The sequence below is a fragment of the Chaetodon auriga genome, chromosome 21 (assembly GCF_051107435.1).
Source record: "Chaetodon auriga isolate fChaAug3 chromosome 21, fChaAug3.hap1, whole genome shotgun sequence".
NCBI classification, from domain to species: Eukaryota; Metazoa; Chordata; class Actinopteri; order Chaetodontiformes; family Chaetodontidae; genus Chaetodon; species Chaetodon auriga.
This window is the reverse complement of record NC_135094.1, coordinates 22,491,098-22,510,209: the sequence shown is the minus strand read 5'-3', so window position 1 is coordinate 22,510,209 and position 19,112 is coordinate 22,491,098. Positions and strand designations below refer to the sequence as shown.

General features: G+C 41.5%; 1 protein-coding gene across 1 annotated transcript in view; it reads right to left on the bottom strand.

Moving 5' to 3' along the window:
• cubn (cubilin (intrinsic factor-cobalamin receptor)) overlaps positions 1-19,112 on the bottom strand; it is a 220,026-nt gene that overhangs the window by 50,429 nt on the left and 150,485 nt on the right. The window contains exons 50-54 of the mRNA XM_076721417.1: positions 18,333-18,536; positions 14,924-15,073; positions 14,668-14,789; positions 5,515-5,740; positions 1,688-1,875 (exon numbers count right to left, since the gene is read on the bottom strand). Of these exons, the coding sequence (XP_076577532.1) occupies positions 1,688-1,875; positions 5,515-5,740; positions 14,668-14,789; positions 14,924-15,073; positions 18,333-18,536 (890 nt within the window). The remainder of the gene's footprint in view (positions 1-1,687; positions 1,876-5,514; positions 5,741-14,667; positions 14,790-14,923; positions 15,074-18,332; positions 18,537-19,112) is intronic.

Here is a 19,112-nt window from a genome sequence, read left to right as displayed (position 1 = left end):
GAGGTGTTCCAGGCATGCCCCACTGGGATGAGGCCCCGAGGAAGACCCAGGACATGCTGAAGTGACTATGTCGCTCGGCTGGCCTGGGAACGCCTCGGGATCCCCCTGGATGAGCTGGAGGAAGTGTCCAGGGAGAGGGAAGTTTGGGCTCAGACTGCTGCTCCCGTGACCCGGCCCCCGGATAAGCGGGAGAAAATGGATGGATGGATGGGATCAATACAGAAGTAGTCTAAAGTCTAAAATCATTTCTGGCATTCCACTTGCAACCAGCCATGTCTGGGTTTTATGTAAGGGTCTTACATTTGCCCTTACTTAAATAAATCTACCTGTACTCTACTCACTGGTTGTATAAATTCTCTTGTAACCTCCAGCTGAAAGTTTTCTACCAGACCAATCCCACTCAAACCACCTCTCACTCCTCCGCTCATCAGGACACAACTAAATCACAATTCAAGCCCAGATCCACTTCCATGCCAAACATATTCATTCACACTCACAAACTCTTTATATCTTAAAGAAAAAGGATTGTAATATATCACAAGGAGAAACAGAGGCATTAAAATGGCTGTCAACTAATGAAAACATCATGATTAAAAGAGCTGGTACAGGAGGAGAAGTAGTAATGTGGGGCAGAGACCAGTACATCACAGAGGCCAGGTGACAACTGGAAAACCATAGCCCTTATTGTCTAACCCAATAGAAGAAAGACTGAACATACAGAAATGCTCTTACAGGCAAAGAATGAAGAGTGGAGTTCACAGAAAGAACATGATTTTATTTTGTGTAAAAGCCCAAGAATCCCTTCTGTCTATATGCTTCCCCATGGCTCGACATTAAAAAAGAAGCTGACCATGGCATTTACAATACATTACAGATGTCGAGCATAAACACTATACAAAACTTTGTAAGGGGTGGAGACACCATTTTGGATATACACACTGAAAGCTACGCAACACCCAGGTTTGAATGGGCAACTTGATTTCTCTCTATTTCTGTAACTGCACTTTATTTGTAGCTTTAGTTTACTATTTCTGATTCTTTTCTGCTGAATATAGTCGCTTATTGTATGGAGAACTTAGATACTGAGATGTTATGGATATTGTGATTGTACTTGTTTTCACTTGTGATTTCTGCTCCTGGACATGGCCTGTGACTTTAACCAACCTGTAGATAAAAAAGTCCGCAGGTGACCATCTCTTGTATTTGTCCTGAAGAATGCCTTACTCGCTGAAACATGTAGGCGTGTGCTTACCTGCATTTTAAATTAGTAGCCATGCACTAGTAAAGGATTTTTAATTCACTACCTGCTACTTGAGTTCCTCAGACTACCAGTTCCAAAACATTAAACATTCTTGAAGGAAAGGTTCAGTTTAATTAGAAATTGTGTTTTATTTTCCTAGTCTGGCCATCACTCTGTTCTACTACATTTATTCTATACTGACCCAAAGTAATTGTGCTGAGATCTTTGAACATAATGGTATTGAAAGAAAGCTTAACAAGGCAAGCTAGCACATTAATAATTTAAGATAATGTTGGCTTAGGTGGCACAGTACCAGCAACAGTGCTTTCTCTATTAACCAGCTGGTGAGACCATCATAAAGAAACTTCAGTCTGTTTTTTTTTTCTCACTAGCCCCTGAACTAACACAGTATTTGCACATGTGTCTGCTGTAGCTTAATACTGGTACCTTGATATAGCTGCTCTGGCAGCTCCCAGTGCTGTCTGGAATCTGGAAATCACTGTTGAAGCTCATCTCCAGGTGGTTTCCCTCATGCGCAATGATCTGCCAGGAACACTCCACATTAGCTGGGAAGTTTTGAGGATAATTTGGAGACTTGATTGTTCCTGTATCAGCATGGATCACCCCTCCACATCCTAGCCGAGAATAAAAATATGTCACTCCAAATTGCATATATAAAATGATCACACAAGTAATGTGAAAGAAAGATTGAGAACACTGATCCAAGTGGACTGAATTAGCTTCTTTTACAGGGCTGTTTGTCTGAGGTGTTGAAAACAGAGATGTTCATAAGTCTTTTTTTGCAAGTCCAAGTCAAGTCTCAAGTCTTTGGTCATGAGTCCAAGTCAAGTCTCAAGTCTCTAAAAAATAAATCTCTCATGTCTCTTCTTGTTTTAATGAGCCTTCTATCATCTGCTGCTATTCGGTCAACTAAGAAAATTGCACAGCTATATCTAAGAAATTCAAAGCATCTACTGTATTATTATCTCTCCTTTATCTATTAGCATAAAGTATCAGTACTGATTAGTTGTTTGTTATATGATCACTTTAAACAGGGTACTGTAATGCAATATGAAGAAAACACACAATGAATGATTTCCTTTAAAGGAGACTGTATTCTTCCAACATGAACATACAGTTACATTATATCTTGCCCCCAATTGTGCAGGCTCAGTCGGACCATAATAAGAACAAAAATATAGAAAATGTTACACCTCATCCAGTCAAGGGCATTGTAGGCATTGTAGGAACGTAGATAAATAATGTTACCCAATAAACGTCATGTTAACGCCGCTCCATGCAAATAAGTGCGACAAGCATTCACTCACATAACATTCACTCATCTATTCAAATATTCAGTTACAAAGCTGGTAGCAAGCTAAGTTAAACATAGCTGATGCTGAGCTAAACATATTTGCTAACCGTCCATATGTGTGAATGTGACTTATCTGGGTGAGTTTTCAGGTGCCTGATAAAATTTGATGTGGTTGATCCAGCGTCCTTAATCTTGGTACTGCAGACTTTGCAGTCAGTGCTTCTTTTGTTGGTGCCATCTTGTTTGAAGTTTTTATAACCAAACGTAATTACAAAGGGTACAGCAGCAGCTGCCGGTGTGTCGGTCCCCTAGTGTCATCTGAAGTACTAATGCGTGGTGCCGCGAGTAAGTATGCGTAATATAGTTACCTTGGTAACCATGTCAAAAAGGAGGGAATGACAATAAGCTCGTCAGACATTTCAGAGTTTCCCCAATGTTAATATGCCCAAAAAAAAGAAAGAAAAGAAAGGAAAAAGGAAAACATAATGATTGTTCACAAGTCCCAAAACACGAGTCCGAGTCGAGTCTGAAGTCTTTTGAGCACGAGTCCAAGTCAAGTCTGAAGTCTCTCTGTGTGCTAGTGATGGGCACGCCAGTTCTTTTAGATGTGCTGAATCACTAGAATCAGTTCACCAGAAAGATTCGTTCAAAAGATTCGTTCACTGAATCACCGAATCATTCAGTGCTTGGCAGGAGGAGCCTGCGACTCCTGAACTGATATACGGCTGAACGGTTCAAGTTTCAGTTCAGTTCACAGCTTCCAGGACCGGGAGACGAGAGTGTTGTGACTGTGTTGCTTTGACAAACACATTTGTAAATATAAAACTATATATAACTATATTATAAATCATGATGTTTTAAGTGTCCTATCCTATGGTATGCTATTTAACTGGTCTACTCGGCAAATTGGGCTCAGTGAGTGATCCGTTCACTGAACGTATACCCCACAGTACATTCAGTGAAGGATTCACACTGAATATGCACCGTTCCCTCGCAAATTGTCCCAATGAGATGATCAGACAGTCACGCGTTTTCTGCAGGTTTTATACACTATTTGTTACATGCCTTGTCCTACTGTATTGTTGTTGCGGTGGCAAATTTAGCAGAGTTTAAAAAAAAGTTAGTTTTCTCCGAAAACACAAAACACCCCTCCGTAATGAGGAGCAACTCCCTCCGTTGCTCCTCATTACTGCCAGCATAACGTTTTAAGTTTGTTTATCTGGAAACTAAATCTGTTAAAACAACGGGGAACAACGGTCGCCATGAAAGTGTATTCCTCAGAGGAAAATGATTCAGGAGCTCCCTCAAGTGATTCGTTCGTTCCTCAGTTCAGTTAAACTGTCAGCAGCGCCGGTGTTGTGTCCTCAAGTGATTTGTTCGTTTCTCAGTTCAGTTGAACTGTCAGCAGCGCCGCCTGCTGACAGTTCACTTTCTCAGTTCAGTTGAACTGTCAAGTGTTCGTTTCTCAGTTCAGTTGAACTGTCAGCAGACAGTTCAACTGAACTGGGAAACGAACGAATCACTTGAGGAAGTGATTCGGTTCAGTACGTTCACTTAAAAGATTCGTTCTTTTGAACGAATTGTTCGCGAACGAGACAACACTACTGTGTGCGACTTAAGTGCGACTCGAGTCCAAGTCGCAAACTCGAGTCCCCATCTCTGGTTGAAAATTCCCTAGCAGTAGAGAGAGGACTATTTTCAGAATAGAGTTTGTACAGGCCTACGTCTAGTTGGGAATTTAATGGACCACCATACACACACACACACACACACACACACACACACACACACACACATGTTGTGTTTTTATCACTCGTGGAGACATAACATTAACTTACATTTATTTATTTACCTAACCCGTAACCCTATCCTCAGTCTTCACCCTAAACTTTAATGATTTACATTAAGGGGACCTGCATTTTGTCCCCATAAGGCAGGTGAGTCCCCACAATGTGATAAATACCTGGTCACACACACACACACACACACACACACACACACACACAGTAGCATGTACTATTTTGCTACTTTATTGATAACATTGTAAAAAATGGATAAAGAAAAGCAAATTATTTCTGCAGTTTCAAACAATGTTAGATTGTTTATCCCTGTCATTTGTACTGATAAAAGAAAGCTAATGAACAGTGTTTACAAAAAATGTATAAATAAATGAATAAAAAATATAGTTGCACTTTCAGTTCATTTCAGTGATGAATGTGGTGGCAAAATTCAAAATATTATATCTTTCACACTGGACCAGGTCCTGATTATTTCCAATAAAACTTCATTTGGGCTGGGCATGCCACTGCTCAAAGCTGGTACCCGCCACATTAACCCATATAGGGTCTAGGATTGTTCCAAACTTCATGTGTACTGTACTGGAACTTTACTTTCAGTCGTACATCAAGCATTTTTAAAAGGGAGAGGCTAACATCTACCACACTCAAAAACAGTCTTAGACATATGATGCAGTGTTTCTCATCCTCGCCACATCTTTGCTTGCAAATGACTGAGCATTTTGGGGATACCCCTGTCATACCCAATCATGGTACTGTCACTTGTTACCAATGAACCTGTTTATCTGTGGAATGTTCCAAACAACTTTCCGTGCTGTTGCCCCTGTCCTAACTTATTTGAAACCTATTGCTGACATCAAATTATGAAGCATGTATTTGCAAAATCAATGAAGGTGATGAGGCAAAATATTAAAGATGTTGTAATTGTGATGTTTTCAGTTGGATATATGTCAAAAGGATCAGCAAATGATCACATTCTGTTTTATGTTTCACACAGCATCCCACCTTTTTTGGAATCAGGATTGTATGTTGAGAGAATGTGTTGATAAAGGACAGACAACAGCAATGTTTTGAAGAATGTGTGTGGCCGTTATATACTTCTATCAAAACATATCAGTTCAGTAGAGAACCTTTACATGTTCATTTAGGTAGTATAAACTTACCTGAGGAATCAGCAAACCAGGAGGCCATAAAACCTCCTCTGGACACACTATGGTCAGCTAGAAAAACTACAGCAAGCTTGTTGGATCCTGACTGAATGGTTCCTGGGGAGGTGGTTCCACAGTACTGGCCAATAATAGGGGAGCCAGGGGATCCTCCATTAAAGATGGTAACAGAGTCCCAGCCACATTTAGAGTGGGGCTCCAGATTGAAGGAGCTGAAGATTAGCTGCAGTAAAACAGAGTGGGAACCAAGAACAGATTTATAGGATAGGTGGCTAGTGAACAGTGACTGGCAACCAGCTTGAGAGTCTCTCTTGATGTCTGCAATAGATATGGCACAATTATGCTATATATCTTAATTATGTCACTTATAATAGGCTATAATTGGTTATATAATAATATAATAGGCTTGTAATAGGTGTTATTTTGTTTTGTCCCAACACTGTATATACGTAATTTAAGCTAGCTGAACCCTTCAGTTGTTAAGTGCTGGTGGTAGATCCCCCAGGGTAAAACCAAATTTGTATTTTACACATCATGTCCACTTTGATCTGTGTAATATAAATGTTGTCATCTGCTAATGTCCTTATATATACATCTGTGCAAAGCACCAAATTTTAACCGCATGCCCCAGGTAACGAAATGGATGCTTGTCTTGAAGAGAGGTTGTACAAGGATATCCAGCATTACCCACATTCATATAATTTGTCTTTGAAAGAATATAAAGACAGCCAAATGGCACTGAACTCCTTGGGAAATTGCCAGGAGTTCATGAGATCACCATTTTCTTTCTGCACATGCTTCTTCGTCTTGATTTTTATGGCAGTTGGGAAACAATGTTATGGTACATTCCAAACACTACCCGCAATGGAGTGTGGGTCAGAAATTTGGTCTACATCAAAGGCCAGACTGACGTGGACCCTAAATTGTACCGCATTGTAACCGCATGTCTGTCAAATGGTACTAATCTGCAATCTGTGGATGTGGATCATGGAAAGTATGTCTTGAAGAGTATGAATATGGAAGTAACAGGATCATGATAAAAGCAAATATATGCCGATGATGTGTTAGTCTACCTGGAGGAACCAGAGAAATCATTCAATGGCCTAATGACTCTGTTAAAAGAATTTGGAAATTTATCAGGTTACAAGCTTAACATTTCAAAAACACAAATTTTGACACTAAATTTCACAGCTTCACCAAACTTACAGAACGGCTATAATTTTATCAGGTTACAAGCTTAACATTTCAAAAACACAAATTTTGACACTAAATTTCACAGCTTCACCAAACTTACAGAACGGCTATAATTTAAATTGGGAATCTCAGGGGATAAAATATCTTTGTGTGACGGTGACCAAAGATTTAACAATGCTTTTACAATTATGAGCCATTGTCATTGAAGATTAAGGAAGACTTACATAGGTGGAGCCTTATCCCCTTTTTGAGTCTAACCTCCAGAGTAAATGCTATTAAAATGTCAGTGCTACCTAAACTACTGTACTTGTTTAGAACACTTCAAACAGAAGTGCCTGAAAGTCAATTTAGGGAGTGGGACAAACAGATATCACGATTTCTCTGGCAGGGAAAGGGGTCACGTGTTAGGTATAGTATAATGCAATTACGAAGAGAGGAGGGGGGAATGGCCCTCCCATGCCTACGATACTGTTACTATGCGTCTCAGTTAATTCCTCTTCTTTACTGGTGCAACGAAGACTACAGATCAAAGTGGAAAGAATTTGAAATCAAAATAGTAACTAAATTCCCCTTGCAAGCTGTGATAGGTGACAGAACTCTGCTGTCACAAATGGGAGAGCCTGGAAACTGTTGGGTTCATTTTACATTAAAAATTTGGAATAAGGTGATTGATTTAACAAAAACTCAGAAGATGGTAAATTTATTTAGATGGTGTGCATTTGATTCTGATTTCCCTCCTAACAGAAGAGATTACACTTTTAAATCGTGGATAGAAAAGGGCCTTACAACATACTTGTCATTTACCAAAAATAATGTCTTTCTCAGTTTCCAGGGTCTTCAGAACCAATATGACTTGGGAAAAAACGATTTTTACAGATATCTTCAAGTAAGACACAGCTTTACCTCAAAATGCAAAACCTCATAGCATTTTATAAAATACTGGAATCAGCGCACAGTTTATTGACCCGAAAAATGATTTCCAGAATACATAATGCTCTTTTTACTACGGACAAATGTAAAACACTGTATATAAAACAGAAATGGGAAAAGGAGGCAGCTATTGCTATTTCTGAGGAACACTGGGGAGAAATTTGGACATTTCAGTGGTCATCAACTAGCTCCTTATTTTGGCGAGAGCATTATTGGAAAAATGTCGTAAGATACTTCAAGACCCCTGTACAGGGTAAATATGCAAATACGCCAACATGCTGGAGACAGTGTGGCTCAGAGGAAGCTAACCATTACCATATATTTTGGGCCTGTCCTAAACTGAATACATATTGGAAAGAGGTTCATAAGACTTTAAACTCTGTATTTGGAATTGATATACCATTTATTTTTGAAAGTATTTATTTGGGACATATTAATAATTTGGAACAGAGAAGTGATAAAAAAAACTGTTGCAGGCCCTTCTGATGGCAAGCAAGAAAAATATTACTAAAAAGTGGCTAACTTCAGCTCCACCTTCTTTGCATGGTTGGATTGACATTATTCTTGAAATCTTTAAAATGGAAAAGTTAACCTACATACTAAATATAAGAAAAGGCAAATTCTATTGTATTTGGAATAAATGGATCAATTATATTACCCCAATGAGAGCAGATTTTTTATGACTTCTCTGAATGGTTTACATTTTTTCTAAAGTATAAGGCATTTTTCTCCTTCCTTACTGTAGGCTCCCCGTTATTGTAAATAGTTTGGAGTGTCAGATTTTCTATGTTCTGGCTCTCAGTTCATGGTTTTCTGTTACTAGTGGTTTTTGTATATATGGGCTGATGAGTGAAGGGAACTGGCTTAAAGTTTTTTGGGGGGGAAAGAAGTTATAGCTGGGCAGATAACTGTAATAATCGTTCACTTGCGGATAGAAGCACCAAAATTGGCACACATACTCCTTAGATGTTGCTCTTTTGATAAAACCATCTGGCCAAATGAAAATTCAAGATGGCGGCCATTTTTCAAGATGGCCACCATTGAAAATACAGTAATATTGCATTCCGCAATAAAATCCTATAAACTTGTCCTATTTGAATGATCTTGGTGTCAAATTATACATTTTTCACTATGTAGAATCCAAATTTGGACCCATGGACTTACTCAGTGGCTTCCTTGTACCATATTTCAGTCCCGGAATTCTAATATTCTGCTAAATATGAGGTTTACATTATGTCCCACTCGAGTACAATGGTTGGTAGTCTATCTTAGTGTTGTTAAAGGTTTAGTGTGTGTGTGGGGTGGGGGGGGATGCAGTGAGGGGGTGTGTCCTCGCCTAAAATGCATGGTATCACATGGGATCACTCTTTGTCTGGTCTCTACCCTTCGAGCTGTTCGGCGTGGGTGACCCTGCCAGGAGTACAATACTCCAGCCGACTAGGGGTCATGGAGACACACAAACTGCCCCACCACAATAAGGTGATGATCCCGCCGAGGCAGGGTTGTTTTTGTCTTTTTCTTTTTCTTTCTTTTTCTTTTTTTCTTTTTTTTTTTTTTTTTACATGTGGGCTGTTTGGATGAGTAGGCCTATACTACAGCGCTTTTAAACCTCACACGTGCAGCTGCACAGTGCCGTGCAGGTCAGACAAAAGCAGTAGCATTTGCATCGACCGCAGCATTCCAACTTGCATCCACACTTGGTCAGCTGCTGGCAACTCTCTGCAATTGGTGGGAGCTCTGTCCAAACAATCTGCCACAGATCTCCTTTCTTGGTCCAGCCCCAGTTGGCAGGAGTCTGCGTTTCTGGTTGACATACTGTTGACTGACTCCAGATGCAGCCTGCTTGGTAGGACGCACGCATGACATGTTGCTTCAGTGCTGATCGGGTTGGAGGAATGGCTTCGTATGGCCTCTGCTTCCGAGCAAACATGTCCAACCTCGCATTGTTGACACCTTCAGCTGTGCTGGATCTGTCGTACATCATGACCACAAACTTCTCCAGGGTTTTCAGGTCTTCATCGTCCAGTACAGGTGGGTAATGGCTGAGTTTGCTGAAGACACTGGAAGCCTCATCACAAACATTCCAGGTTTGCCAAGCAGACTTTTTCCCTTTGCCACGGAATGCTGAAACAATATCGCAGCCTGTGAATGCATGGAAGAAGAGCATCCCTTTGCTCTTTTCTGCAAGAGTACAACAGAGGTCATGAACAGGAATCCACTTCAGGTTCTGTCTTTGGCCAAAGGCAACCCACAACTGCTGCAGACCGAGCTCCTGAAGTGCCTCCAGAACACTGACTGCAATGACAACAACATCTGTGTCGTTGGCTTTGACCGTGATGACCTTGCTGCCTGCTTCTGTGGCATGCCTGGCATGCACAAAGATCCGGGTGTCAGCTTCTTCATGACTGCATGGTGCCACCCCAGCCAGATTGATAGTGCTGTTGCTGATAGCATCTTTTTCCTTGGTCACAATCACCACATTTGGTGAGGCCACACATGCTATCTGATCAGCCAGAAAGTTGAACAGCTCGGCTTTGTTGTCATTTTCTCTCAGAAAGTTTTGCCATTTTGAGGGAATTTTGCCCAAACCTGTCACCCTGCGTCTCACCCCATGTCCTCGCTTTGATCTAGTTTCAGCTTTCAGACTAGATGGCCGGTAAACATCAAACACAATGTCTGTTCTCTTGTACTTGGTAGAGTATGCTTTTATTGTAGGAAGTACATCGAGCATTGCATACTCTTCGAACGTCTTTGAACTCCTTGGGGGCAGACTGTTCACCAACGCTGCACCATCAATGATGATGGTGTCGGCGTATGGCTCTGCCTCAGGAATTGTAACTTGGCTCTCAGGAATGGTAGTGAGGTGGGAGTTCTGACATGCCTGGAGCTTTCCACCATCACTGAGGGCAGCAGGATGGGACTAGTTCTCATGACGGAAGAACTCCTTCAAGTCACATTCTCTGCTCTGGCATGATATGAACAGCTTGGAGAACAGTTGGCAGTCTTCCTTCAGCACTTTTTGCTTTGAAGAATCAACACTGGCTGGTACCTGTCGGAAGAAGTCAACCCTATTCTTCTTAATTGGTTCATAGAAGGTGGATTCTTCTTTCCCCTCCAGCCCCTTCATAAACTTCTGGAAACGGACCTTGCCTTTGTCAAGGTGTGTGCCAATCAGCTCGGCGGCAGTGGGATGAGCAATATCCTTTGTATCAAGTGACAGAAGGTCCCGACTCTCCTCCTGGAAAGGATTGCCCATATCTTTCATTGAGTGTGAGAGCTTTTCTACTTTCTCAAGGAACCCTCTTTGTTCTCGTTCTGTCTCCTCAAGATGGCTGGTGTGTTTAGTACCCTCTTTGGTCCCACATGCTGCCTCATACATTGAAACCAAGTGGCTGACTTCAGGACCAACTATCATCCATCTTCTCAGTGCTGATGGGTCTTCAGTCACGCCAATCGCACCCCCGTCTGCCTTGATGACAGCATTGGCCTGCTCGTGAGCTTGGTCAATAGCCATTGCTGAGAACTGTCTGCTTGATTTATGTACAACAAAGTTTCCACTCTGAAACTCCTGAGCCAGTTGAGGATGCTTCTGTTCCAGGGTTACCATATCTCTGTAGTGGATCGAAAGCCACCGTGCATAATTAACGTTGTTGTTCGCAAAGAAATACGGTATCAGCTCAGCCAGTGTCTGACAGTACAGGAAGAAGTTGGCTTCTCTGAATGATCGGATCAATAAGAGGATCACCAGTTCCATTGACAGCACCATATACCAGAAATGAAACTGTGGGCTTTCTTGTTTGCGCTTCTCACACCAAGCTTCAAAGCAAGGCACCTCTTCGGGCTGTCCATCTGTCTCTTTCAAGTTGTCCGTGTAGGCTTCCTTCAGAAGTTTGTACAGACTGCATGCTGTTATCTGGTGCATCCGTCGTGTCTTGGTGATGTTCAAAGCTGTCAAAAAGGAATCTGCTGTCCCAGGAGATGTTATCCCTGCCTCCAAGAGGGCTCCAATCCAACCACTGTCCTGGAGTAGAGTTCCAATGGACTTCAGTGCTGCCATCTCTATATGCAAGCCTCCGAACATTATGACGAACTTGTCTTCTCCATAGAGTTCAGGCCAGTGCCACTGGACCTGCTTGGCTACTGCATATATCGGCTGATCAGCAGCAATCACTGGCACCTGGCCGGGGTTCAGTAATGCCACTATCTCCTTGACCTTGTCCATCACATGCTTCACTGTAGCAACCGAGTGGGCCTGATCTCGCAGCAGAGGCAAAAGTGATGTTATGCTGACCTCAAATGGCTTCCCTCTCTTCTGTGAAGCATGGTGGGCTGACCAAGTCACCTCCACTGGCCCATCTGTCATACTGACTTTCTCCAGCCACTCATACTCCATCGCCAAATGTGGCTTAAGCAGACTGGTGTCTGGGGGTGTCACACCACTCTGGGGAGGAGAAGGTTTCTTCTTGGTGAAGAAGGCGGGCCGAACATTTGTGAAGGAGTCTGGAAGTTCGGGAACTGTCTTCACTTTCCCCTCTCTGAATTTCAGCTGTCCACGCTCTTCACCTTTGTCTTCCTTGGTTGGGTGTTGGAAAACAGAGACGCTGGTTCCATGAAAAGAAGTAGTCGCTGTCGTTGCAGTGGGGTTGTGGTCTATGTTGTCCATTGCTGATGTTGTGAACAGCCCTTTTCGCAGAACTGGTGGACAGACCACCCCATCCTCCACATACTTATTGACTGTTGCATCTCCCAGCTGTGCAGATATCTCTAGTACCCTGTCGTATGAAATGCTGATACCATACTCGTTAAGCATTTCCACCAACTTTCGCTTTCTGGTCTTTGCATAGATAGCCATCCCCATGTAAACAGGGAATGGGGTCTCTCTGTTTTTGGAGTGCCGGTGAGTTGCAGCTCCTTCTTTGTATCTCGCGTAGCAGTTGTACTGAAGTAGCTGAGCAACTGCTTGATCTGACTTTGATGCACCAAACCTCAGCTGAGATTTTATATCTGCTCCGTGTTCAAGCATGGCCACAAACTGAAGAAGTGTAAGTGGAATGGCCTCCTCTATGCACCCTTTATGGAAGGTTCCATCAAATGTGGACTTGTGGTCCAGCATATGTCTTCGCAAGATGTTAGCTGCTTTGCTAAGGATAATAGCTTCACTATAATAATCAGAGGCTTCTGACAAAGCAAAGCCTACATCTTTCTGGAAAGCCAGAAGAACATCCCTTCCCTGCTTGTGAGCCTCCAACTCAGGTATTTCTGACAGCAATTTTTCCTTCAGTCTTGTGGAGTTGACAGAAGGTGCATCAACACCCAGCTGTTCCAGGCGCTGGGCGTACAGGTGAACTAAGTCTGCAAGTCGGAAGACTGAAGGACCCTCACCAGATCTGGTGGTCTCCACTAGATATGTGACTAGCTCTGAGAATGCCTGTGGGTGGGCATCATCTTCATTTGCATGTTCCTTTTCCAGTCTCTTGGTGGCTCTGAGGTACGACCTCTCTCTATTGTACAGGTCTGCCAAACATGCAGCATGGTATTGGAGCTCCTGTGCAATGACATCTCCTCCACTGAGCCTTGCAAGAAGTTTCCCATCATTTAGAGTTTGGGCACATTCATTAACTCTCTTATTGAGATTCATCGTCATAGCTTTGCTAAGTTCAGAGGATGTGGCTTCTTTATCACATATGAAACATGTTTGGCTTTTAATGCTGGTTCTACTCAGCTTGGTCTGGCATACCACTGGCTGAGCACTCTCTGCTTTTCGTTTTGTGATTCTCACTCTCTCCAGTTTTGTGTTGAACATAATGCGACAACTTTCGTGATACTGCGCCTTGTTCCTCCTCAGACTTTCTTCAATGCCACCACCATCATCAAGTCTGGCTGGATCCAGTTTAATAGGCATCGCATTCATCGCGTGAAAGAGCGGAATATTAGTTGCAATCATAGTGTAGCCATCATGTTGTTGTGATTGTCGCGCATGTGGCGATGAGAGCTCTTTACTATTCTTCTCTTGGCAAAGACAACACTTGCTCCAATCAGTCTTGAATATAGGTGGTTCTGGATCAAGGTATCACAGTATGATAATGATAATGAACAGACCGACAGGCAAGTCTGTGTGCGAGTGTTGTCTAATAATTTAATTTTTAATATTTCTTTATATATATATATATATATATATATATATATATATATATATATATATATATATAATATAAATATTTAATTATTTGATTTAATATTTAATTAAGTGACATGTAATGCAGACAAGTCAAGCGTGTTTTTTTGTGTGGATTTTTTTTTAACTCAGACACAATTTGGCAGACAGACAGACAGACAGACAGACAGACAGACACACACACACACACACTAAACCTCTAAGAACACTAAGATAGACTACCAATCATTTTACCCCAGTCGGACATAATGTAAACCTCATATTTAGCAGAATATTAGGATTCCAGGACTGAAATATGGTACAAGGAAGCCAGTGAGTATGTCCATGGGTCCAAATGTGGATTCTGCATAGTGATAAATGTATGTATGATTTGACACCAAGATCATTCAAATAGGACAAGTTTATGGGATTTTATGGCGAAATGCAATATTGTTGTATAGTCAATGGTGGCCATCTTGAAAAATGGCCGCCATCTTGAATTTTCATTTGGCCAGATGGTTTTCTCAAAAGAGCAACACCTAAGGATTATGTGTGCCAATTTTGGTGCTTTTATCCGCAAGTGAACGATTCTCCTGTAATATGCAATTATCCGCCCAGCTATTAGAAAATAATGGTAATAGAGGCGATGTTGAAGTGAGTTAAAAAATGCCCACAAAAAAGGAAAGAATCTTTTATCTGTATTTGTATGATGTGTATAATTGTACACATTTGTTCTTTCCAAATAAAAATAAAATTTAAAAAAAAAAGCAAATATAATAAATGATGGTTAAAACCCTGCAGACAGTATAACAGTGTAAATTCCTTCAATTTATTAAATTAAGTTAATGCACCAGGTCATAGTGCTGACTCACTTTAATAGTGTGGCCCTCTGGAGCCTCTAGCAACCAAGCACAGTGACTACGGCTGGGGTAGATATTGGGGTAGTTAGGACTGGATAACACCCCTCTCTCACCTGTCTGCCAGCCTCCACATTCTGCAAAGAGAGAATGATCCATGTAAGGGCTGTGACATTAAAATTATGAGTGCTAGATTGAACAAATGTCAATCTCATATTTAAATATACCCTATGGAACTTGAAGTTAATGAAGCTGTCAGTGTCTGTCTCACCAGAGAACATGTATTTGGCCTTGAAGCCCAGGTCTCTCAGGGAAGCGCCAGTCTGGAAATGGACCCAGAGCTCTGGGGTAAAGACCACAATGGGAATTCTGGGGATGGTCTGCCCACAAAATTTGGCCAACAGCTCCCCATCTGAGTCACCTGAGGGAGAGGGTAGAAAGTTTGGTCAATTCATCAAGTTTTATCAACGTAGGGTGTATTGCACACCCTGGGCATGTTGTCAGTCTGTCACAGGACAGACAACCCCATTCATAGTCATAGCCATACCATGCAAATGTGGAGGACGGAAGCTCTCACAAATTTTCCAACTTTTTGTTGTTGTTTTTTTGTGAAGCACAGGGATTGGATTAAGTGCCGCAGACCTCAAGAAAATCACTGCCTACAACATCTTCCGACTTTTGTGGTAGTTGACCTTTTATTGATAGTGGTTAACTTATTCGACAGTGCACTGTAGGTCACATTTGTCAGAAGAAAAAGTTGCCCAAAATGCCTGGCTCCACGAGGCATGATGTAACTGGTTTAGTTATAATGGGCAGTCAGACCGATCTAATAACACAGACCATAAGGCTGCTAAGTCATCTGTGTTCTTTTTATTCAGAATCTGGGGTGGGACATGTCTGTCGTGGTATGACTGTTCATAAAAGAGCTTCTGGTTACCACAGAGTGAGTGCACAGCTAAAGCCCATAGTATTACAGATACTGCATGCACATGCAGTGATGTGCATGAACACGCTAAAAGAGCATGTTCATTGAACATCGTCGTGTTTTTGGTGAACTGAATGCAGATCTGCAGCTAATGAATGTACACTTTATTACAGTTCCTGGTATGGAGCGCATGATCCACCCTAATCTTCCTCTAATTGGCTTATCCTGAAATTCTTTCCTTAACCAATCTCCTCATGACTAAACTGAACCAACTCAATCAACAAAGGCAACAAATTCTAGAGGAGGCAAAATAGGGCAGGTAACGATTTTGCTTTCTTGTGAAAAAAACTTGCAATTTTGATGTGGCTTGTGCAATTGGCAATTCAGACAAAGCTATGACTGTTTGAAGTTTATTTAGAATTTTTAGAAACAAATCATTACAGATTCCATCGAAAAAAAATCTCACTTTTTTATGCAAATTGTGCCCACTGCCTCTGAAAACAAAGTCAAACAATGAGACCAAGAAGCAAAAGCAAAGAAAAAAAAAACAGGAAGAAATTAATGTGAGCTGGTTCATTTTTTGGAACCGTGAACTAAGTTCCGAATTGAAAAGTCAGAACTAAGACTGTGAACTAGTTAATTTCAATCTTAGTGAGCTGACCTTTGACCGAGCCCCTGTGTAGTTGTGAACTTGCACTGGGTGCGCATAGCAATGATATGCACCAATATCACTCAAATACTATAGGCCCACTATTAATTAAAATAAATGGAAAATTATATATTATGGACATTATATTAAATGTTACTTGTAATTAATATGAAATATCTTTCATTTGACTCCAGAAACTGTCCTGACAGAAGCACCCCTGTTGCAATATAAAAAAGTAAGTAAATAAATAAATAAATAAAAATTGTAAGGACAGAGAGAGATCATGTCGTGTTTTCTGTATCTCACACAAAGTCAGTCTCAAAATTTAGCATACTCTCTTTTGTCAAAAAGATCTCTCCTCTCCTGGAATATCTCTTCTAACACACTATGACACCTCTGGTGGTCTTCTGAACATCATCACAGAAGTGATTTCCTAAGTCAAGAAAGTTAATAAAATCTTTTATTCCTGGTCCTTAAAGTAGGACCAAAACTACATCACTTTGGAGGTTTTGGTCAGTTAGGACTGATTCTGAGACAGTTCTGAAACAGTTGACAAATATGTGACTTCATCTCCAACATATCATGCTCCACCTTAGTTAAATAAAATCAGAGCTAGAATCAGAGCGCCACCAATTATGTATCCTCTGTGATTATGAATATTGACAGCAAATTATACAAAAATTGTTCATTTTGATAATATGGTGTAGTAGAGTACAGGATATGAACTTCAATTATTTATGTATCTGATCTCAAATCCCATATACCCGTAAGTGCTAATAAAAACCAATGTGTGGGAGCTATGGATAGGGAGAGCTGTGATACTGTGAGGACAACAAATAAACTTTCCTAAAATTGTAAAGACCATCAGAATGAACAACAATCTTCATGACATGATGGACTGTTAGTCTGTTGACATTGAAGAGAATTTGAATTTTGTCATTCATGCATAGAGTCCTGCAACGGGCCGGGTACCCGCGGATATCCGACGGGTACCCGCAATTTACGGGTACAAACGGGTGGAAAATATGCATTTATAATTTTACGGGTACGGGCACGGGCAGAACGGAACCAAAAGCGGGCGGGTAACATTTTATTGTGTCATGAAAATCACTAGTTTCAAGCAGCATGACGCAGCGAAGACGCTGCGCACCGCGCAGCACGCACTCTGACCTCCAGTACATATACACACCCCGGCAGCAGCGCGTGCGCGCGCAGAAATAACGACAAAAACAGCATGGAGGAGAAGGAGATACGAGCTAAGTTAGCAAGCGGTGAATATGAAATAGTGGCGCGTCTGTGTGTGACTAGTCAGTCTACTACTGTAAGACTTCGCTGAGAGCGTTAATGAAGGCTGCTGTCATCTTGTGTTAAAACAGGCTTGAAAAAATAAAACGTTTTTTTTAAGTGAGAGACCGTCTGTTGTAGGCTATTTAGTGCATGTAATCACGGGTAACGGGTCGGGACACGGGTCCATTTTTTGACGGGCGGGGCGGGGCTGGTTTGACATTTGATGTAATCACGGGTAACGGGTCGGTTCACGGGTCTGATGATTGACGGGCGGGGCGGGCACGGGTTTCGAAAATTGGACCCGTGCAGGACTCTGGCATAGAGTGCAGTAAAGAAAGGATTGGATCTTGAATGACCTTTATTTCAGCAGAGACAAATTTGTTAAAATAAACATGGATCAGCCTGACTGCCAATCCTTTGGATTGGCTTGGAACATCTCCAAACAAAATATGAGGTCAAAGCACATTTTTCAGGAGATGTTGGGTTAGTTGGGTCAGTTATATGTATCACTTCTTATGTTAATGGAATGGCATGTCTTGGAGGAGATAGTTACATCAATTGTTCCAAAAAAATCTGATTTGAAGTCTCTCAGCCTGTCAATTGTAACCCAAGCTTAGGTTTTCTGAGTCCCAAGAGGATGGTAAGTGTCAAAACTCAGCTGTTAACTTCAAAAACACCTCCTCTGAAAACTATGGGTTATATAGCAGTCACTGCAGAATACTTTCCCCCCTTTTTACTCCATGATTGATACCCCAGATCTGAAGTATTGTAATTTCCGTCATTACATCCTAGAGCCAGTGTTCTCTGTGTGGGACTCACCTAAGCGGAACTGGAGGTAGTCTGACTCACAGGTCTGGTGGTTTTCCAGGTGCAGGTCTTCTATCAGCACCACAATAGAGGAATTGATGTGCTGTGGGTTGTGGATCAGCCACTCACAGTTGAGGTTGTTGCTGTAGTTGGACATTAGGTACCCAGGGGAAGTGAAGTTCCCGCCAGCTGGGTTGCTCAGGACTCCACCACACTCTGCCAAAAGGCAACATGAAAATGAAGGAACACAATGAGAGACACAGACACACTCACAAGAACACAAGACCATATCTATATCAATAGGGGCTGAGTGAATATTAAAAGCAGATAACAAAATACAGTTCATCAGCATCACAAAATACATCCCCACTACTTGCCATAAAATTGAATCAACACTTCTCTAGTCAAGTGACAAGTCAAGATAAAAAGTTAACATTTGAACGATTATGAAGGGAGGGTGCATATTGCAGGGCTGTTGTATTAGACTGCATTAAGTGTCTGTAATAACCTCAGAGCTGAGTGTATTTGCGAGGTCACTTCATATGAGTTGAATAGGCCAAAGCAAAACAGCGTTGGACAACCTACTTAGGCAGTGTAGTGAGTTACCAGTTACTCTACATTAAATGAAGCTTCACTTCACTGAAGCTACTCCCAGAGAAATGTAACAAGCTATGGTACAGCAACATGTCAAAAATAGTTTACTACATCAAAATGTTTTTTTTTTCCATTCCATTATTTTATTTATTCCTTCATTCCAAGTCAGTGTGATCTCGGTGATGAATAAAACAGTCA